At 43.3% G+C, this 23,432-nt stretch overlaps 1 protein-coding gene across 1 annotated transcript in view; it reads left to right on the top strand.

The window, feature by feature from the left end:
* Window positions 1-23,432, top strand: part of TRPA1 (transient receptor potential cation channel subfamily A member 1) — a 65,189-nt gene that overhangs the window by 5,604 nt on the left and 36,153 nt on the right. The window contains exons 2-4 of the mRNA XM_052651765.1: window positions 2,892-3,052; window positions 9,750-9,909; window positions 12,591-12,766. Coding sequence (XP_052507725.1) covers window positions 2,892-3,052; window positions 9,750-9,909; window positions 12,591-12,766 — 497 coding nt within the window. The remainder of the gene's footprint in view (window positions 1-2,891; window positions 3,053-9,749; window positions 9,910-12,590; window positions 12,767-23,432) is intronic.

Here is a 23,432-nt window from a genome sequence, read left to right as displayed (position 1 = left end):
CCTGGCCATCTTGATTCCAGCTTGTGCTTCATCTAGTCCAGCATTTTTCATGATGTACTCTACATATAAGTTAAAGAATCAGGGTGACAATATACAGCCTTGATGTACTCCTTTCCCAATTTGGAACCAGTCTGTTGTTCCCTGTCCAGTTCTAATTGTTGCTTCTTGACGTGCATACAGGTTTCTCAGGAGGCAGGTCAGGTGGTCTGGTATTCCCATCTCTTAGAATTTTCCACAGTTTGTTGTGATGCACATAGTCAAAGGCTTCGACCTAGTCAATAAAGCAGGTGTTTTTCTGGAACTCTCGCTTTTTTGATGATCCAACAGATATTGGCAGTTTGATCTCTGGCTCCTCTGTTTTTTCTAAATTCAGCTTGGACATCTGGAAGTTCACGGTTCACGTACTGTTGAAGCCTGGCTTGGAGAATTTTGAGCATTACTTTGCTAACATGTGAGATGAGTGCAACTGTGCAGTAGTTGGCACATTCTTTGGCATTGCCTTTAAATTCTCCGCAGTGTAGCCTGCAGGGTAAGCAGTCAACAACCTTTATTCAGGGCCTGCTCTCTGTCAGGTCTTGGGTTCACAGGGCCCTTATATTAGGCTCTGGAGATTACAGGTGACTATGACAATCCAGAGTGCTTAAAAGAGCGCGAGTGCTCAGTCATGTCTGACTTTTTGGGACCCTATGCCTCCCAGGCCCCTCTGTCCATGGAATTTTCCAGGCAAGAATACTGGAGCAGGTTGCCATTCCCTATTCCAGGGGATCTTCTGAACCCAGGGATCAAACTCCTGTCTCTTGCGTCTCCTGTACTGGCAGGCAGATTCTTTACCACTGTGCCACCTGAGAAGCTCCCCAACTGCTGAAAGAGTGTCAGTTAAATTCAAGGCTGTGCAGAGTCATTAGCTTTGGAAGGAAGTTTTTTCTTTCTAAACTTGTGGCCCAAACATAGTGGCAACATATGGCAAACACAGTTTCAGTGGCTATATTATTTGTAGGTAGATGTAAAACTAACTTCTCTCACAGAGAGTAGACACCTTCCACTCCACAACTACACCAGCTCTGTTGATTAATAAACTCAGCACTGGCCCATGAAGATAAGCCTCTTCAAACAGTGCTGAGGGTAAACAAGTGGACACTAGTCATCATGATTTCTTGTATAATCTAACAGTCATTTTATTAGCCCTGCTGAAACACCAATCCCTGAGGGGATTAGTATTGTTATGCACAGGAAATGGGGCCAGAGGTTCAAAGTGACTTCTAATCCCTCAGCCCACTGCTAGGATTTAATCACTCCCCTTTTCTTCCCTAGTAGCTCAGCTGGTTAAAAAAAATCTGCCTGCAATGCAGGAGACCAGGTTCGATGCCTGGGTTGGAAAGATCCCCTAGGGAAGGAAATGGTCACCCACTCCAGTACTCTAGCCTGGAGAATCCCATGGACAGAGGAGCCTGGCAGGCTACAGTCCGTGGGGGTCACAAACAATCGGACATGACTGTGCGACCAACTGTCACTTTCTTTTCTTTTGGAAAGCTAAGTTTTTCTAAAAACCTCTCCAGCTCAAAGAGCCTTCTACAATGGTGCAGACACAGTAAGCTGAAGCCTGGTGACTTTTAGCTGGGAAAACAAATAAACCTATTCATTTATTTTTAAAATTAGGTTTTGCCACATGGTATATGAGACCTTAGTACCCCCACCAGTGATCAAACACAGGGCCCTTGCATTGGAAGCCCAGAGTCTTAACCACTGGACTGACAGGGAAGTCTCAAAACAAACTTTTTTTTCACTGTGTTGAAATAGGATTTATTTGAAACAGTTTTTTGTTAAAAACAAAATAAAGCAAAATGTTAAGTTTGGCTTTCAGCAGATATCCAGGTCACTGTAATGGCCTTTAGAAATATTAAAATCTTAAACATCAATGAACACTCCAAGTCTTCCTTAAACATAATATGACAAGTTTCACAGTCTAGTACTCTTGAAAGCAAAGCTGTCAGATCTCACAATCTTGACATTTTGTAGTGTTTATAACTTAAAGGATCTATGAAATATTCCCCCTAAACCTGTTGTAAACATCATCATTACTTCAAAACTGTATGTAATACTATGTGCCAGGAAGAGAGAGAATACAGAGGTCTGTCAATACTGCATTGCATAGAAATAAGACTCTACTAAAAGCCTTTCGTTAAAAAGTGTAACAACATTCTGCTTTAGTTTCCAAGAAGCCAGGACTGATCTCAAAATTGGAAGCCTTAGAACACAATGCCTCAAATTCTAGGGTATTCTTTTGATTTACACCCATTTTACATGAGTTGACTGTCCCACTTTAAGAATGGTCTGAGTATTGTGATTTTCTTCTTTTTTAAATAAATATGTGAATTAAAAAATATTTCAATAATAGGAAAATAAACATCTTCCCAGTGTACCCAGCCACCCTCTTGTCATTCCCTCCCCCATCCGTCCCCCTGCTTCCCCCTTCTTTTCTCTCTGATTGCAGGCAGGACTGGGCTCTCAGGGTTTTTATTACAAGTCTAGATTCCGTGGAGACACTCTGATACGACACCTAGACTCAAGGGTGCGCTGCTGCAGCCGGGACGGGCCAGTCGCGCTTACCGCCCGGGGGACACACGTGGCGCGGCCTCCCCCTGGCCGCGCGTGGACACGATGGCGCGTCCCCACCCTTCCATGCCCCCCTCCTGCTTCCTGCCCTACAAGTAGCCTGAGCCGGGCAACTCTGGGGAGAAGTCCTCCCGGCCTCACGCAGAGCAAACCTCTTTTCTCCCGGGGACCGCCGGGGGCGGAAGAGCTCGGAGCTCCGGCGCGGACCCCAGCGGCGCGCGCGCCCCCAGCGCCCAGGCCGCGCCCGGCGCCGGCTCACCGCGCCCGTCTCGCCCTAGGTGCCCGCGCCGGTGGGGAGCAGCTGCCGCAGGTGGCGTCCGGGGCGTGGTCAATGAGGCGAAGCCTGAGGAAGATGCTGCGCCCCGGGGAGAAGGAGGAGCCCCGGGACTTCGTCTGCCTGGGCGTGGAGGACCACAAGGACAACAGCAATGACTTCAAGGTACCCGGGCGGGCGCGCTCTCAAGTCCGGGCGCGGGTCGGCTCTTCCTAACTTTACTCTCCTCGACTCGAAGTTCCCTAGCGGGCAGCCCCGGGATGGGAGGACCCGGCCAGGTGAGGGCTGTCTGCATCGGGGTGTGCGTGCGGTCCAGTATGGACCTCGGGAAGTGGGGAGCTCGGGGAGTCGGGTTCTTAAAAGGCGCCCGCCGGTTGGTGCCGGCTTTATCCTTCCTGTTTGCTTGTTTGTTCACCCTGCTTTTGCTTGTGATGGGCAGCTGTAGCGTGGGGAGACCTACCCCCAAAGTACCGCTAGCGTTTGGCCGCAACTGCCTGGTTCCAAAATCGGAACCAGTTTTGGAGTGTGTGCTGTTCTCCTTTTTATAGATTTTATTTAGAACCAAAAAGCTCGATGGCTGAATCTGGCGGTCGGAGAGCTAGGTACTCAAGAGTCTGGGGTTCAGAAGCATGCGTGTCTCGCGGAGGGAAATGGAAGCAGAACCTAACAGTGAGGTGTTGCAGGGATTGGGAGGACGGCCCTCTCCAGGGGCGGGGGCAGTCAGGGCAGTCAGTCGGAAGGGACTTTGAGGGAGGAGACCCTTCGAAGCTAGGTAGGTGGTCTTCCGGGGTCCCAAGGGCTGGAATGGGGCTTCTGTTTCTTTTGCGGATTCCAAAGTCGCTCTGACCAAAAGGCTGCACCAGGTCAGGTTGCTGGCTGATGGCGCTGAGGGCAGAGGCTGTCGGATGCTCAGAAAACTCATCGTTGGATGCCTCACGTTGTCAGTAGGAGGAAGCATCTCTTTTTAAACGTTAAAAGAATTAAAAGCTCTCTCCAATGCCACCACAAATCTCTTTGCATGGTGAAACCATTTACACTTTGATTTGCTCATGGAATATATTTTAGAATACTTTCAAAATCAGCTGCTGGAGATGTATCTCATTATTCTTAGCAGCTTTCTAATATTCCCTTGTATGAATGTGTCATGCTTTACCAGACCAGCACGTGTGTGTTTGTTTTGTTTGGCTATTACACACACACGTGATTGAGTGTCTGTGGGTGTAGATATGGCTTCCTCTGTCTACAGTACCTTAATGAGTATGTTAAAGGCCTAGTAGGATCAAAAGTCACCTATGGGCTTAATTTTGGTAGAAATTGCCAAGTTGCCCTCTAAATAGGTTAGGTGAATAGACAGTGTTTTTATCCTGCTTGTGAGTCAGGCATGCATAGAAAATTACGTAAAACCACAAACCAGGCCTCCCAAGGTGCATTCAGATTAAATCCAGATTAAATACTTTTCCTCCTCTTTAATATTAGTATAATAACTATCGTCTTTTAGCTTAATACAAAGAAATGAAGTTCTAACTGAAGTTCAAACACTAGGATAGCATCTTTGGAATTAATATTAAGGGACTGGAAAAATTTTTTAAATTTTGAAAATCACACCGAATGTGCTTTCTTTACTTATCAATGTGGTCTGTGTTTTCTAGAGATAATTAGTGAAGGAATTCTGCAATACAGTGTCTCAAACTTACCTTCTTTGTGTTTTGTCTTTGTTTAGTTTTCTTGCCTAAATCGAGCAGAAGCATTTATGTTATCTAAGGCTTTTGAAAACCACAGTCAAGCTTGTAGATTGAGGGATTTATATATTTTATTTTGTTCAGTTCAGTTCAGTCGCTCAGTCGTCTCCGACTCTTTGCTACCCCATGAATCACAGCACGCCAGGCCTCCCTGTCCATCACCAACTCCTGGAGTTCACTCAAACTCATGTCCATTGAGTCGGTGATGCCATCCAGCCATCTCATCCTCCGTCGTCCCCTGCTCCTCCTGCCCTCAATCCCTCCCAGCATCAGGGTCTTTTCCAGTGAGTCAACTCTTCACATGAGGTGGCCAAAGTATCGGAGCTTCAGCTTTAGCATCAGTCCTTTCAATGAACACCCAGGACTGATCTCCTTTAGGATGGACTGATTGGATCCCCTTGCAGTCCAAGGGACTCTCAAGAGTCTTCTCCAACACCACAGTTCAAAAGCATCAATTCTTTGGTGCTCAGCTTTCTTCACAGTCCAACTCTCACATCCATACATGACCACTGGAAAAACCATAGCCTTAACTACACGGACCTTTGTTGACAAAGTAATGTCTCTGCTTTTCAATATGCTATCTAGATAGGTCATGACTTTCCTTCCAAGGAGTAAGCGTCTTTTAATTTCATGGCTACAGTCACCATCTGCAGTGATTTTGGAGCCCCTCAAAATAAAGTCTGACACTGTTTCCACTGTTTCCCCATCTATTTCCCATGAAGTGATGGGACCAGATGCCATGATCTTCGTTTTCTGAATGTTGAGCTTTAAGCCAACTTTTTCACTCTCTTCTTTCACTTTCATCAAGAGGCTTTTGAGTTCCTCTTCACTTTCTGCCATAAGGGTGGTGTCATATGCATATCTGAGGTTATTGATATTTGTCCCAGCAATCTTGCTTCCAGCTTGTGTTTCTTCCAGCCCAGCTTTTCTCATGATGTACTCTGCATAGAAGTTAAATAAGCAGGGTGACAATATACAGTCTTGATGTACTCCTTTTCTTATTTGGAACCAGTCTGTTGTTCCATGTCCAGTTCTAACTGTTGCTTCCTGGCCTGCATACAGATTTCTCAACAGGCAGGTCAGGTGGTCTGGTATTCCCATCTCTTTCAGAATTTTCCACAGTTTATTGCAACCCACACAGTCAAAGGCTTTGGCATAGTCAATAAAGCAGAAATAGATGTTTTTCTGGAACTCTCTTGCTTTTTTGATGATCCAGTGGATGTTGGCAATTTGATCTCTGGTTCCTCTGCCTTTTCTAAAACCAGCTTGAACATCTGGAAGTTCACAGTTTACATACTGTTAAAGCCTGACTTGGAGAATTTTGAGCATTACTTTGCTAGTGTGTGAGATAAGTGCAATTGTGTGGTAGTTGGAGCATTCTTTGGCATTGCCTTTCTTTGGGATTGGACTTTAAATCATCCCGTAGAAATCTCAGCAGTGAGACTAATTACAAATGAACACATGTAGCACTCTGGAGAGTTCTTAACTTTCCTCATTAAGAAGACATGGTGTATAATATTTTCTCCAGCATGCACACACAATATCTTAGGACTCCTGACAAAATCGAAGTATGGCAGAAAACTTAGAAGATTAGAAATGTAGAATATGAATCATCTGACTGATGCTTTTAATCTTTTCCAATGACTTTCTTTCAAGGGAGTTAATACGTCAGCATTTGGCCTTAATTTCTCATTGATATGGGCTTCCCTGGTGGCTCAGACAGTAATGAATCCACCTGCAATGCAGGAGACCTGGGTTCATTCCTTGAGTCGGGAAGATCCCCTGGAGGAGGAAATGGCTAACTACTCAGTATTCTTGCCTGGAGAATTCCATGGACAGAGGAGCCTGGCAGGCTACAGTTCATTGGGGGATTGCATAGAGTTGGGCACGACTGAGTGACTAACACTTACCTTACTTACTTACTTCTCATAGTTATAATCTCCCATTTGTTAAAATTTCTCATTGTAATAATTTCCTTCCTTTTTGCCCCATACTGCATATATATATTTCATTAAAACAACCTAAAACAGGTGTATTTGATACCTCCAGTTTAAAGGACTCAGAATTAGCTTCTTTAAACCTAATAGGAGAACTAACCAATCAATCCTAAAGGAAATCAACCCTGAATATTCATTGGAATATTGAATAATCATTGATGCTGAAGCTGAAGCTCCAATACTCTGGCCACCTGATGTGAAGAGCCAACTCATTGGAAAAGATCCTGATGCTGGGAAAGATTGAGGGCAGGAGAAGAAGGGGGAGGCAGAGGATAAGATGGTTAAGAGAGTGTCATCTACTCAACGGACATAAATTTGAGCAAACTGTGATACCGTGAAGGACAGAGAAGCCTGGCCTGCTGTAGGCCATGGGGGTCACAAAGAGTCAGACACAACTTAGCGACTGAACAACAACAAACGTGATCTAGTCTGTTACATTCTGTATCTAGTCATAGAGTTCAGAAGCTGAAAGAATCTGAAGTGGCCCTGTGACAGTAGAAAACTATATTGACTGAATATGTAATAACTTGTCCAGATGACATCCTTGACTTTCAGTACTTTCTTTAAAGAAATCTCTTTGAAGCCTAGGTAACATGCCATGAACTAAATTCACACAGCACATCTGATGAGCTTGTATAAAATATTTAGATGCTTTGTTATCACTGTGAACTCAGCAGTACCTCATGAGCCTCTGAACCCAGGCCTGGCTGTCAAACAGTGTGTAATTGGGTTTGTGTTGACTGCACATCAGTGAGTAGACCTGTAAATTGCTCTTTTTGACACTGTGGGGTAAATGAGAGAATTCCTTTATTATTACTGGAAGAACGTATCGATTTCAAGTGCTATAATACTTCCTAATGGAGTCAGGTAAACACTTCCTTTGATGGGGTGAGACATTGAAAAAGAGCCTACTTCTGTGAAGAGCTCATTTTAAACTTATTACTGAATATGTGTAAATTTGGAAATTTCATACCTTGTGAGAATGAATCAAAAGCAGAATATCAACACCTTGAAATTTCACAAGGAAGAGATATACTGTCATCCAGGATAAGTCATCTTTAGTGCAGTTATAATAAAGAATATAAAGAGCATGAAGAAAACAAACCTTAGAGAAAATTTACATCTTCTAGAAAGTTCTTGCTCCTCCCCTGACATCAGTGGACATTAATGTCTGTTTGGAATCATACTTTTCCAGGCCAGTGACAACTGCCAACTATGCCCAAAACTTATGGAACTTATCCTGCAAAGTTTGTTCTTATGATCTGGAGACTTTATCACAGTTTCTCCATCACAACTTCAGTCTCCACTGTATGTTGGATTTTTGGCATTCATCAGTCAGACAAAATCTGCATTCCATGTACCTTCCATTCAAATTCTAACTTCGTTCCTTACTGTGTGCCTTTGGGCAAACAATGTAACCTCTCAGTGTCTTGATCTCTGGTGGTAAGTAAGTACACAAATAGTGGAAACAGTGAGAGAAGTTAATTTTAGGGGGATCCAAAATCCCTGCAGATGGTGACTGCAGCCATGAAATTAAAAGACACTTGCTCCTTGGAAGAAAAGCCACGACAAACCCAGACAGCATATTAAAAAGCAGAGATATTACTTTGCCAACAAAGGTCCGTGTAGTCAAAGCTATGGTTGTTCCAGTAGTCATGTATGGATGTGAGAGTTGGACTATAAAGAAAGCTGAGTGCCAAAGAATTGATGCTTTTGAACTGTGGTGTTGGAGAAGATTCTTGAGAGGCCCTTGGACTGCAAAATCAAACCAGTCCATCCTAAAGGAAATCAGTCCTGAATATTGATTGGAAGGACTGATGCTGAGGCTGAAGCTCAAGTTCTTTGGTCACCTGCTGTGAAGAACTGACTCATTGGAAAAGACCCTGATGCTGGGAAAGATTGAAGGCAGGAGGAGAAGGGGATGACAGAGGATGAGATGGTTGGATGGCATCACCAGCTTGATGGACATGAGTTTGAGCAAGCTCTGGGTGTTGGTGATGGACAGGGAAGCCTGGCACGCTGCAGTCCATGGGGTCGCAAAGAGTCAGACACAGTTGAGCGACTGAACTGAACTGAACTGAACTAAACTAAATGCTAGCCCTTCCTGCCTGCAGAGAACCATGAGGCACTGTACCTGACCTGACTTGGCCTGGCTTAGAATCCCAGTGGTCAAAAGAGGGGAGATAGTTCATTCCCAGAGGAGATTGGGCAGCTGTTCTAGATAACTGACCAAGAGACTTACATGACCATCCTTCAATATGATCCTATCTCCATTACCTAGGAACACATTGGGTGGGAATTGACTATCGGCAGGAAGGCCAAAGAAAGGACAGTAATTTAGTTTCTACTTTTACTCCTTGCATTCATGAAAATCTTTTTTTATCAACCAGAATCCCTTATGCTGTGGTTTCAGTACATTTTTCACCTGGAAGAAACAATGCCTCTATGTTTTCACTCTAGTTATTTTCTTCTCAGCTCACATCTATTACATTTACTTCCAAACTCTTCTCAAGGCCTTTATTTCTACAGCATATACAGGTTTGGGATCAGAAAATCAAATTATTTATTTAATGTGCTTATCGATGTGAAAGCATTTGTAGACCCGGCTTTGATCCTTGGGTCAGGAAGATCTCCTGGAGAAGGGAATGGCTACCCACTCCAGTGTTCATGCCTGGAGAATTCCATGGATAGAGGAGGTCGTGGACTACAGTCCAGAGGGCCTCAAAGTCACACATGACTGAGTGACTAACACTTTCACTTTCTTTCTACATGTCTAAGAATCAACCAGCCAATTAAGGAGACACAGGTTCGATTCCTAGGTTCAGAAGGTCTCCTGGCGTAGGAAATGGCTACCCACTCCAGTATTCTTGTCTGGAAAAACCCATGGACAGAGGAGCCTGGCGGGCTACAGTCCGTAGGGTCACAACGAGTCAAACACAGCTGAGCATGTATGCTCTGGGGCATGCTCTATATGTCTAAACATTTTGTGTTCTTCAGAAAAAAATTTGTTTACTTTATCATAAGCACAAGAACTAGTTTGGATGAAAATCTTTTGACAATGAACTTATCATACTAATAAGTTTTATATATGCTTATTTAAGGTAACAATTTTGTATATACTTCTAGGTGGTGTTCGAGGGAAACAAATGCGGTTTACAAAACTTTGTGAAGAAACACAAGAGATTAAAAAAATATGATGATGTAAATGCCTCCTCTTTGCACCATGCTGCAGAAGAAGGTCAAGTGGAGCTGATGGAGATGATTGTCAATGAATCCTCCTGTGAAGGTAACAGAACTTTACAGCTAGTGCTGGGTATTCATCATCTCATTAGACTCATTTGGAAAGAGTGGAATGAAGTGATTCTGGAGCGTCAATTAGTTCCAGATTATAAAGGGCCTGAATGTCTCACTCAGGAATGTGGTCTTCCCTCCAGCCAATGCCCTTCAATCTTTTCCGCAGAAATACTGCGGAGGACGGTGCAGGAATCTGGGACAGCCCACTGCCAGTGCAGATTTTCTTTGCAATTGCATGATAGATCATAAAAAATCATGTATATTTCATGTATTCTTATATACTGTTTCCACTGAGGTCATCACATACTTAAATTGCTTGCTTGCTGGTGCGCATCCTAAGTCACTTCAGTTGTGTCTGTCTCTTTGGGACCCTATGGACTATAGCCCACCAGGCTCCTCTGTCCGTGGGATTCTCCAGGCAAGAACAGTAGAAGAGCTAGCCATTTCCTTCTCCAGGGGATGTTCCCAACCCAGAGATCGAACACGCATCTCTCATGTCTCCTGCATTGGCAGGTGTGTTCTTTACCTCTAGTGCCACCCTTATCGTGTCAATAAAATTGACACCCCAAGAAGATGTCACATCCTCCCCAGCCTTGTGCCCCCAGCCTTCTTTGAGAAACTCAGCTGTAGTTGATAAGGAAGAGGGGTGACACAGAGATTTAAGCAGTGAGGTGGTGTAATAAGACCTTTATTATTGACGGTAAGATGAAGGTCAGTTAAAAAGCTGTTTTAGTAGTAAAGAGAAGTTGACCATCTACTCGGGTTTTGAGATTGGAATAAGGAGAAAGGGAGAGATTCCGGGGCTATTTCACATGTAGAGTGGAAAGTGCTTCATAAAGACTGAGTGCAAGGAGTAAGTGATGAGAAGGTGGACTGATGTTGACATTCTTAATTTAGGGATTAGATGAATAGTCTAGCCATCTGGAAAAGAAGGTTTATAAGAAAACAAGAAAAGTGAGTGTGAGGAGATAATTTAAATATGGTCATACTGAGTTTAAAAGGCCCAGGGGACATCCACTTGAAAATTTCTAGTAGACTTGTAGCCTAATACCTTGTATCTAGTAGACCAAAAATATAGAAGGAAAGGGTCACACCACAGGGCCAGTATTGCATAGGAAGTAGCTCAAATTGTGTAAATGCATGAAAATCCTTTAGAAGACCATAGAATTGCCAATGAAGGTGGCAAAGGGTCAAACACCAATGTTCAGGGTCAGAGGGCAGAGGAAAAGCCAGAAAAATGATGGTGAAGACAGTGATGCGTGAGATTGATGGCACATGAGCCAAGGGAGAGATTAGTCAGAAGGCTCAGGTACCACAAAGAGATCACATAGAAAGGAGACACAATAACCTTGACATTAGAAGGCCTCCTAACCTCTGTAAAAGTGATTTATGAAAAGCAATGGTGGTAAAAGCCAAATTCAAGTTATTTAATTGATGAGTGGGAGTTTGTAAGTTTTGGCCATGGTTTCATGAGGTCTGGTGCTAAATAAAATGTTGAGTGTGGTGCTTTATCTTGATCAGACAGAATGGTCAAGGGATGTGTGTGAGTATGTGAGAGAGAGAGAGCGAGACTGTGTGTGTGTATGTGTGTGTGTGCGCGTGCATGTGTGTGTGTGTGTGTGGTTGAAAATGAGGCACTGGCGTGACTGAGAGAAGATAGTGGGGAGATAAATGTTAAAAAGGAGAGAAATGAGAAATATGGCTGCAGCATGATTCCAGGCATTGTAGGTGGTCCTTAAGTCATATTTATGAATGAGCTCTTTTCCCTTCTCTTCAGACATAAAAATATACTACCACCAATTTAAATGGTTGATAAAGCAGACAGTTGTGTCTATTTTAGAGCAGATATAAAGTAAATCCTGCAGTGTCAAAGGGCATGCTAATCACAGGGTAAATAATACAACGATATATTGTAGAAATATGTCGAAACCATGTATGGCATCAAGGTGCACAAGCTCTAATTCCAGTCTTATGTTTGTTAGTGGTGCATCTTTTTTCTCATTAACATTTTTTTGAACCATTGCTAAAGGCCAAACACTCCATTAAGATATTTAAGGACATAATTTGATATTCTTCTCCTAAAAATATTGCAAGGTGTATCTATGTTAGGCTCCCTCCTCTTCTTCCCTCCGCTCTTTCCTTCCTTCCACCAAATTTGAATATGAGAAAACGGAGATTCAAAGAGCTAAGTCAGCTTACAGAGCTCCTTACTGGCTGCATAATGTTGGCAGGATTTTGAACCTCTCTAGTCCTCATCTTTCTGAAAAAGGGTCATGGCCCCTTGTGAGCTATCAGAGGGTTGGATGAAATAATAGTTGCATGGAACTTAGAGTTGCCTGGTGTAAAATTGTTACTTTTATATAAACTCAATGCTTTGCAACAAATCCCCAAATTCATAGTACAGATAAAAGCATGTAGCAATAGGAAGACCTATTTCCTATGGATCCTACAGATTGACAACTAACTCATTTGACATAGTGCCGTCACTGACATGCATCCCCAAAGGTGTCTGTTAGATGTTTTTGAGAGCTGAAGCTATCTTTTTATTTCTCCTAAAGAAGGTGAAGCCTCTACCATGGCACTTGGCACCGAGCTTTGCAGTAAATAGGCATGCAGTAGGTGCCAAGTACAATCCAAGCAATATCTCACCTTTATTTTGGTGTCTTTTTCTAGTACTGAATGTGATGGATGATTATGGAAATACCCCGCTGCACTGGGCCGCAGGAAAAAACCAGGTGGAAAGTGTTAAGTTTCTTCTTCGCAAAGGAGCCAACCCAAACCTCCGAAACTGCAGCATGATGGCCCCGCTGCATGTGGCTGTGCAGGGCGGGTACAACGACGTGATGAAGGTGAGCTTGCTGGTGGCTCCCCAGGCCGAGCAACGTAGCGTGGGCCGGGCCTTATGTCCAGTTATGTCTGCTTTGTCCAAAAGGCCAACCTTGGCCACCAGGGCCAACAACGCGTGATGATTTTAAAGTTGGCTTTTCTTCTGACCAAAACCATCTCCATAGTGATCGTGATGATGATGATGTGAAGAATAATAAGCACCATCTTATTTTCCTGATTAGTTCTTATGTATCCGCTACCAGCCTTTTTCTGTGTTTAGAAGCCTTCTGTGTTTTTGGTTTTTAAATCCCCATTTTAAAAAATCTATAAGGTAAGACCATTATTATCCCCATTCCATTGCTGAGGAAACTGAGGAAGAGAGAGAATAAAATAACGTGCTTAGTTAGTGCGTAAGAGTTAGGAGGAGAAAGCAAGAATTAGGAAATTTGTCTTCATTTTTATGTTTCTCAAGTCAGGGTTTTACTGCTTTTACCTGGCTGATCTAATGCTTCAAAAAAAAGGAGGTGACCAGTGCCTCAGTGAAGAGACGAAATATAATTAGGATTTAGTGTTTTTGTGAGAGTCAATGACATGCCTCAGTGGGTGACATGTCTTAGCAGAAGACATAATAATAATATGGGGAAATTTCTTAATATTTTTTTAAGAGAGTGAATTGGGTCAGTTAGAGGAAACCTTGAGAAATGCAGTTTACAAATGAATTATATTCTAGAAATTCATTTCTGAGGTAGGTAATTTGGACCTTGCAGTAAATTTTCCTGTAGGAAAAATGTTGCGAAGGATGACATGGCTGTTGTGTCATAGTTCCGGCTGCTATCACAGAAAACCGCAGACCCAGTGGTTTGAACAACAGCTGTCTCTCACAGTTGTGGAGGCTGGGTTGACCGAGATTGAGGCAGTGGAAGATTTGGTATCTGGTAAGGGCCTGATTCCTGGTTCATAGGTCACCTCTGTCTCTCTGTGTCTTCATATTGAGGAAGGAATGAGAGCTTTCTGGGCTTTCGTTTATAAGAGTGCTAATCCCACTCGTGAGGGTTCTGCCTTCATGACCTAGTTCAGTTCAGTTGCTTAGTCATGTCTGACTCTTTGCAGCACAATGGACTGCAGCACACCAGGCTTCCCTGTCCTTCACCAACTCCTGGAGCTTGCTCAAACTCATGTCCAGTGAGTCAGTGATGACATCCAACCATCACATCCTCTGTCAGCCCCCTCTCTTCCTGCCTTCAGTATTTCCCAGCATCAGGGGCTTTTCAAAGGAGTCAGTTCTTCCATCAGATGGCCAAAGTATTGGAGTTTCAGCTTCAGCATCAGTCCTTTCAATGAATTTTCAGGACTGATTTTCTTTAGGATGGACTGGCTGAATCTCCTTGCAGTTCAAGGGACTCTCAAGAGTGTTCTCCAAGACCACAGTTCAAAAGCATCAATTCTTCAGCACTCAGGTTTCTATATAGTACAACTCTCACATCCATACATGACTACTGGAAAAACCATAGCTTTGACTAAACAGACTTGTTGGCAAAGTAATGTCTCTGCTTTTTAATATGCTGTCTAGGTTGGTCATAGCTTTTCTTCCAAGGAGGATGCATCTTTTAATTTCATGGCTGTAGTCACTATCTGCAGTAATTTTGGAGCCCCCAAAAATAAAGTGTCTCACTGTTTCCCCATCTATTTGCCATGAAGGGATGGGACCAGACGCCATGATCTTAGTTTTCTGAATGTTCAGTTTTAAGCCAACTTTTTCATTCTCCTCTTTCACTTTCATCAAGAGGCTCTTTAGTTCTTCTTTGCTTTCTGCCATAAGGGTGGGGTCATCTGCATATTTGAGGTTATTGATATTTCTCCCAGAAGTCTTAATTCCAGCTTGTGTTTCATCCAGCCCAACATTTTGCATGACGTACTTTGCATATAAGTTACATAAGCAGGGTTACAATATACAGCCTTGACGTACTCCTTTCCTGATTTGGAGCCAATCTGTTGTTCCATGTCCAGTTATAACTGTTGCTTCCTAATCTGCATACAGATTTCTCAGGAGGCAAGTCAGCTGGTCTCATATTCCCATCTCTTTAAGAATTTTCCATGGTTTGTTGTGATCTACACAGTGAAAGGCTTTGGCATAATCAATAAAGCGGAAGTAGGTGTTTTTCTGGAACTCTCTTGCTTTTTCAATGATCCAACAGATGTTGGCAATTTGATCTCTGGTTCCTCTGCCTTTTTTAAATCTAGCTTGAACATCTGGAAGTTCACAGTTCATGTACTGTTGAAGCCTGGCTTGGAGAATTTTGAGCATTACTTTGCTAGCATGTGAGATGAGCAAAATTGTGCAATAGTTTGAACATTCTTTGCTATTGCCTTTCTTTGGGATTGGAATGAAAACTGACTTTTTCTGGTCCTGTGGCCACTGCTGAGTTTTCCAAATTTGCTGGCATATTGAGTGCAGCATTTTCACAGCATCATCTTTTAGGATTTGAAAGAGCTCAGCTGGAATTCCATCATCTCCACTAGCTTTGTTCCTAGTGATGCTTAGGCCCACATAACTTCGCATTCCAGGATGTCCGGCTCTAGGTGGGTGATCACACCATCGGGGTTATCTGGGTCATTAAGAGCTTTTTTTGTATAGTCCTTCTGTGTATTCTTGCCACCTCTTCTTAATGTCTTCTGCTTCTGTTAGGTCCATACCATTTCTGTCTTTTATTGTGCCCATCTTTGCATGAAATGTTCCCTTGGTATCTCTAATTTTCTTGAAGAGATCTCTAGTCTTTCCCATTCTATTGTTTTCTTCTATTTCTTTGCATTAATCACTGAGGAAGGCTTTCTTATCTCTCCTTGCTATTCTTTGGAACTCTGCATTCAGATGGGTATATCTTTCCTTTTCTCCTTTGCCTTTCACTTCTCTTCTTTTCTCAGCTATTTGTAAGGCCTCCTCAGACAGCTATTTTGCCTTTTGCATTTCTTTTTCTTGGTCTTGATCACTGGCTACTGTACAATGTCATGAAACTCCATGCATAGTTCTTCAGGCACTCTATCTATCAGATCTAATCCCTTGAATCTATGTGTCACTTCTACTATATAATTGTAAGGGATTTGATTTAGGTCATACCTGAATGGTCTAGTTGTTTCCCTTACTTTCTTCAATTTAAGTCTGAATTTTGCAATAAAGAGTTCATGATCTGAGCCACAGTCAGCTCCTGGTCTTGTTTTTGTATAGAGCTTCTCCATCTTTGGCTACAAAGAATATAATCACTCTGATTTTGGTGTTGATCATCTGGTGATGTCCATGTGTAGAGTCTTGTCTCATGTTGTTGGAAGAGGGTGTTTGCTATGACCAGTACATTTTCTTGGCAAAACTCTGTTAGCCTTTGCCCTGCTTCATTTTGTACTCCAAGGCCTAATTTGTCTGTTACTCCAGGTATCCCTTGACTTCCTACTTTTGCATTCCAGTCCCCTATAATGAAAAGGACATTTCTTTTGGTGTTAGTTCTAGGAGGCCTTATAGGTTTTCATAGAACCATTGAACTTCAGCTTCTTCAGCGTTTCTGGTTGGGGCATAGACTTGGATTATGGTGATATTGAATGGTTTGCCTTGGAAAGGAACAGAGATCATTCTGTCATTTTAAAGACTGTACCCAAAAACTACGTTTTGGATTCTTTTCTTGACTTATGAGGCTACTCCATTTCTTCTAAGGGATTCTTGCAGACATACTAGATATAATGGTCATCTGAATTAAATTCACCCATTGCAGTCCATTTTAGTTCACTGATTCCTAAAATGTTGATGTTCATTCTTACCATCTCCTCTTTGACCACTTCCAATTTGCCTTGATTCATGCACCTAACATTTCAGGTTCCCATGCAATGTTGTTTTTTATAGCATCGGACTTTACTTCCATCACTGGTCACATCCATAACTGTGTGTTGTTTTTGTTTTGGCTCCACATCTTCATTCTTTCTGCAGTTATTTCTCCGCTCTTCTCCAGTAGCATATTGGGCATCTACTGACCTGGGGAGTTCATCTTTCAATGTCCTATCTTTTTGCCTTTTCATAGTGTTCATGGGGTTCTCAAGGCAAGAATACTGAAGTGGTTTGCCAGTCCCTTCTCCAGTGGACCACATTCTGTCAGAACTCTCCACCACGACCTGTCTGACTTGGGTTACCCTATGGCATGGTTCATAGTTTCATTGAATTAGATGAGGCTGTGGTCCATGTGATTAGTTGGATTCATTATCTGTGGTTGTGGTTTTCATTCTGTCTGCCCTCTGAGGGATAAAGATAAGAGGCTTATGGAAGCTTCCTGATGGGAGAGACTGACTGTGGGGGAAACTGGGTCTTGTTCTGATGGGCGGGGCCATGCTCAGTAAATCTTTAATCCAGTTTTCTGTTGATGGGTGGGGCTGTGTTCCCTCCCTGTTGTTTGACCTGAGAGCAAACTATGGTGGAGGTAATGAAAAAAATGGCGACCTCCTTCAGAAGGTCCTGTGCACGCACTGCCACACTCAGTGCCCCCAGCCCTGCAGCAGGCCACCACCGACCCACACCTCTGCCAGAGACTCCTGGGCACTCAGAGGCAAGTCTGGGTCAGTCTCTTGTGAGGTCACTGCTCCTTTCTCCTGGGTCCTGGTGTGCAGAAGGTTTTGTTTGTGCCCTCCAAGAGTCTGTTTCCCTAGTCCCATGTAAGTTCTGGTGGCTCTATGGTAGAGTTAATGGCAACCTCTTCCAAGAGGACTTATGTGATACCCAGGTCTGTTGCACCTAGAGCCCCTACTCTGGTGGCAAGGCACTGCTGAACCGCACCTCCACAGAAGACACTCAGACACTCAGAGGCAAGTATGGCTCAGTCTCTGTGGAGTCTCCTGGTGTACACAAGGTTTTGTTTGAGCCCTCCAAGTGTCTCTGGTAGGTATGGGGTTTGATTCTAAACAGAATTTCACCCCTCCTACCATCTTGCTGGGGCTTCTCCTTTGCCCTTGGACACGGGGTATCTTTTTTTGGTGGGATCCAACATTCTCCTGGAGAAGGCAATGGCACCCGACTCCAGTACTCTTGCCTGGAAAATCCCATGGATTGAGGAGCCTGGTAGGCTGCAGTCCATGAGGTCACTAAGAGTTGGACATGACTGAGTGACTTCACTTTCACTTTCATGCATTGGAGAAGGAAATGGCAACCCACTCCAGTGTTCTTGCCTGGAGAATCCCAGGGATGGGGGAGCCTGGTGGGCTGCCGTCTATGGGGTCGCACAGAGTCGGACACAACTGAAGTGACTTAGCAGCAGCAGCAGCAACATTCTCCTGTCAATGGTTGTTCAGCAGCAAGTTGTAATTTTGGAGTTCTCACAGGAGAAGATGAGCGCCCGTCCTTCTACTCCATCTTGTAGACCTAAGCACTTCCCAAATGCCCCTCCTCTTAATACCACACTGGGGATTAGGATTTCAATATATGAATTTTGAGGGACAAAAACATTCAGTTTATCACACCATACCCAAACCTACTCAGCCTATAATACACCAACAGTACCTCAGGGGTGTCCATGAACGCCAAGCTTCCTTAGTTCAGACCCCTTTCTCTCAGCCTCCTGAGTCCTTGGCTCCTGTAAGCCAGGTAGAGAGGGTGTGAGAGGAGCCCCCTTTCCACTCTCCCCTTGTGCCCTGTATGTAGCTTTGCCATAATCCTTAGCACAGGGTACAGCAATCAAATGTTCACACACTCATCTCCCACTCTGACTGCTTATATTGGAAGAAGACACTGTGTGTGACTAATGGAACATCTCCAGTCCTCAGCATTGCTGCTAAATGATGGCTCTTGAATGAATAAATTAGTAACTAGGTGTTCTGGCTGAAGGGGAAGGGGAGAATTTAAGTATCTGTTCTAAGTATCTAAGAAGGCAAGTCAGAACAGCCCCTTGCAGAGGTTATTGGAGAGGCCTTTGGCAATAGTCTGTCAGTTTCTGTCGATGTCTGCATTATTCATGAGCCTGATGCTACTTCTGTATCATCCGTGCTGGGCCACCAGTGAGTGCAGACCCCTCCCCCCGAGAGATGCCACATTTCCCCAGTGAACTCTTATGCTTCCTCTGAAGGCTCTTTTCAAGAACAAATGCTCATTGACTTAATTAATCTTACGTCTGAAAGTGTGATTTGGGAACTCACAGGCAGGTAACAGTTGAAATCTACTGTTAACAGAAATAAAAATTTCAGGCTAACAAATACAGAAGGATAGGTATCACACTGAAATAGAAGAAAGTCTAGAAATAAACCCATAACTGATTTACAAACTAGATGGTGGGTGTAACAGATTTTCCTTTGTGACACCAGAACAAGAAAAAAAAAAAATAGGGTTGTAAGGGAACTGAAATTAGTTGTCTCTCCTTTGCTTAGTCTTACCAACCATCACTTCATCAAAAGATGTTTTCAAGCCCTTTTGCTTCACCAGAGAAGAAGGAGAAGGAATTTAGGAGGGTCTCTCTGTGTTCTTGCATCTTCAGGGCCTGCCTCTCCCGTTTATTTATACCACCTACAGTCCACCAGGTTCCCTCTGTCCATGGAATTCTCCAGGCAAGAACACTGGAGTAGGTTGTCATTTCCTTCTCCAGAGGATCTTCCTGACCCAGGGATTGAACCTGGGTCTTCTGCATTGCAGGCAGATTCTTTACCTTGTGAGCCACAGGGAAGCCCTATTTATAACACCAGCTTTTGCCAATTTCAATCTCCATTATCCAGCCTTCCCCCAAACCTTCCACTGCTGCCTTGTGGTTGTAAAGTAAAAAACTGTTACCCATGTGTGACCTTGTGTGACCTCAGTTCTTACACAGATACCACTGGTGTGCACAGTGTTTCCTGGGGCACATTGGACCGTGGCTGGGGGCTGGCCTTGCTTCTCAGTAGCCTGCAGGTCTTAGTTCTTGGCTTAACCCCAAAGTATACAGTTGGACCTCCCATGAGGCTTCCTGGATTCTCATCACAGGGATCTCTGGAGGTCTCACCTGCCAGCCTCCAGACTTGTCTGGTCATGACTGAGCTTGAACTAGACACACAGTTTATTGGTTTTTTTTTTTTAATGTCTTTATCATTTTATTAGGAATAATTCCAAATGGGTTATGAAGAAAACGTATTCATTGAGTTTGATGAGTTTTCCAAAAACTCTTAATGAAGATATGTTCACCAATAAACAATAAAACATCAGCAGAACTATCATATACTGGGCAAAGAGTCAGGCTGATACCAAAAGCAACATGCAGCATAAAAGAGATACAATATAAAGGAAGACAATCTCTAAGGATTAAAAATCATCTTCATATGCACTCTTTGCATCTAGCACAGAACTAATTTTCAAATCCAAACCACACCAAGGAAGCCTGGCTGATGGAAGCCAGGAGTCAATAAAAATGGGGGGAGAAATAGAAGTTCCTCAGTGCAAGATCTGAATAGTGTTTTGGAGCATTTCCCTGGCTGATATAAGCAGTATTAAAAAATCTTTTTGGCAAGGGGGGAAAATAAATACAAATGGAATGCTACATTTTTTTTTAAATCAGCAGACTGTCCCAGGAATGATAAAGGTATTATTAAAGTAGCAGGGGGTAACTTTAAAACATTATTCCTTGTGGGCTCAAAAAAAAAAAAAAATTCAAAATGGATTTATTTAAAAGGTGTCACATTAGCTACCTCCAGGCATCATTTAGGCTTAAGGGAAGTAAAATTAAAAGAGGATACTTTTTTTCCCCCCAAGTTAAGGAGAATCTCTAAAACCAAGCATATTGCTAAATGGCAACATTATACTTGGTAAACAATACTTGGCAACAAAATAAGTTTAAATGCAGTAATATTCTGCCCAAACCAGTCCCAGATACTGTTTAATAACCAAGATGCAAACTAATTTTGTTGTAACAAGCCTAGACCAATTCTGTCAAACATGTCCTTGGTTAGATATCCAGCTTCATTTAACGTTTTGAAAGCTCATTTGACAGCCAGTCAAGTCCCTCATACAGACCGGTTCCTTGTGCAGCACAACAACCATGTTCTGTTACGAGGGGACTGAAGGCCTAATTTATCTGTCATTTCACTAATGGCCACAGCATTCGGCAAGTCCTGTTTGTTTGCAAAAAGCAGCGACACTGTATCACAACTCATCTTCCTGAAGCATTTTCTGCAGCTCTTCTGCTCCTTCCTGAATTCTTTCACGATCATTGCTATCTACCACAAAAATAAGACCCTGGGTATTTTGAAGGTAATGCCTCCAGAGAGGCCTAATTTTATCTTGACCACCAACATCCCATACTTTGAAACAAATGTTCTTATATTCTACTGTTTCCACATTAAAACCAATGGTAGGAATGGTGGTGACTATCTCCCCTAACTTCAGTTTATACAGAATGGTCGTCTTGCTAGCAGCATCCAGTTCAACCATCAAAATGCGCGTCTGCTTCTTGCCGAAGAGGCGGGAGAAGAGGGGAGGAGATGGCGAGGCCCACGGCGGTAGTGGCACTTGCAATGGGCAGGAGCATAAGGGGTTTGGGGCGTCCCCGGGCCGTCTCCTTTTACGCTCCCAGAAAACTCAGCGAGGAAACAGCTGCTGAGGAAGAAAGACGGCTGCGGGGACGGTTCGCTAGCCGGCGTGTCCGCAGAAGCTCCCGGACAGCGGGGTGAGGGCCTGCTCCGCGACTGGCGGGGCAGCTCCGGCTCCGGCGTTAAATCTTCGGCTCTGCCACGTCGCGAGGCAGCCGCGGCGACTGGGCAGCGGCCCGGCCCCTCCAACGCGGCCAGATTCGCGTCCCCGCCGCCCCATCCCCCTGCGCTTCCGGCGCTTCCCCGGACACAGTTTAGTTGCTGTCTCTGGGCCCCCTGCCACCTACAATTTAACACAGCTTTAGGAAAGACTGTGCTAGTGGCAGTGAGAAGAAACACCCTAACAGATGCTCCAGATCTATGAGCTGTGACTCTAAGAGGGCACAGATAAAAAGCCTCTCCTTGTAGACTTGGGTAGATTACTTCACGCGTGAATCAGTCCAGACTGTTAAGAACAGAAGGCGATGCCTCAAGTCCGTTGACTGAACTGTGTGTTCTTATTTTCCTTCATCCATAATCTTCTTGTGTGTTCTTATGGTCTAAAATTCCAGTGTAATTTTCCTTTATGAGAAGAGCTGATTAGTAAGCCTGACTCATCTGCTGACACATCAGGACACATTCTATTAACTAGGAGCTCTGTGTTTTTAGGGAACAGCTTGTTTAATAAATTCTGTCTTAATTTAGTGTGAGCACATGATATAATTTTATCAGAGTCTTGCTGCGAAAGAATAGGCCTTTAGCAGGCTAATTCAGAGATTTCTCTTTTGAGGGAGACATTTATGTAAGAAAAATTTTGTTAGAAGAAAACTAGTTCAAGATCAATAGACTCTTAGCCAATAATCAGCTGTAAGTCAGCCAGATGAAAGGGTAACAGGTCTTCAATTAAATTCCATTAGAAAAACTGCTTAACCATTTTAGCAGGAATTCTCATTTCTTACATTGGAGAAAGAGTTTCTGGTTCCAGACTAAGTTTGAACCAATTGAATTCAGCTATATCTCTGTTACATGAGACTCTCTTCTTTCCTGGAAGGAACGGGGTTTTAATGGACATTTCCCAGAATACTTGCAATCTGGGTCAAAGACAAATGTCAGGATGGGAAAAGGAAACAGTTCCCTCCCATGTTTGCTTCCCCTTCCCTCCCTCTCTTCTCTCTCTCTTTCTCCTTTCTTACATTCCTACCTTATCACCACCCACACATTCTCAATTTATTTTTTGGCTCCATCAATTTATTTTTGGTAGATATTAGTTAATCTCATATATTAAAATCACATATCTGAAATCTAGAAAAATCTATTTGCAAAGCAGAAACAGAGATGCAGATGGAGAGAATAAAGGTATGGATACCAAGAGGGGAAGTGAAAAGTGAAAGTGAAGTCGCTCAGTTGTGTCCGACTCTTTGTGACCCCATGGACTGTAGGCTACCAGGCTCCTCCGTCCATGGCATTTTTCAGGCGAGAATACTGGAGTGGGTTGCCATTTCCTTCTCCAGGAGATCTTTCCGACCCAGGGACTGAACCCAGGTCTCCCACATGGTAGGCAGATGCTTTACCATCTGAGCTACCAGGGAAGTCCAAGTGGGAGAAGAGGGTAAGATAAAGTTGGGAATTAGGATTGATACACTATTATGTATAAAATAGATAACTAATGAGAGCCTGCTGTATAGCACAGGGAACTCTACTTACTGCTCTGTGGTGACCTAAATGGGAAGGAAAGCCAGGGGAGAGGGGATATATGTGTACAGCTGATTCACTTTGCTGTACAGCAGAAACTAACACAATGTTATAAAGCAACTATACTCCAATAAAAATTATATATATATATATACATATATAGCTAACTTAATACAAGTGAAAAATATTTAGTGAGCAATGTTAACTAGTATTTACAATTTTTAGTCAATTTTCAATTCTACAACTCCATGTTGACTTAATTAATGAGCTATAGAAATTGCCATTATTTCATCTACATGAGAAATTTTTGTAGTACCCACTAGGTACAAGGTTTCATGTCAGATCCATGGGAGAGTAATGGAAAAGATGAATAAGGACATGATTCCTGGTACTGAAAGCTTAACATCCAGTGGAAGACAAATACCCTATTTGAAAACCTGCAGGTTA

The sequence above is a fragment of the Budorcas taxicolor genome, chromosome 14 (genome assembly GCF_023091745.1).
Source record: "Budorcas taxicolor isolate Tak-1 chromosome 14, Takin1.1, whole genome shotgun sequence".
Taxonomy (NCBI): domain Eukaryota; kingdom Metazoa; phylum Chordata; class Mammalia; order Artiodactyla; family Bovidae; genus Budorcas; species Budorcas taxicolor.
Note: the sequence above shows the minus strand (reverse complement) of the source record. Positions and strands in the feature narration are given on the sequence as shown.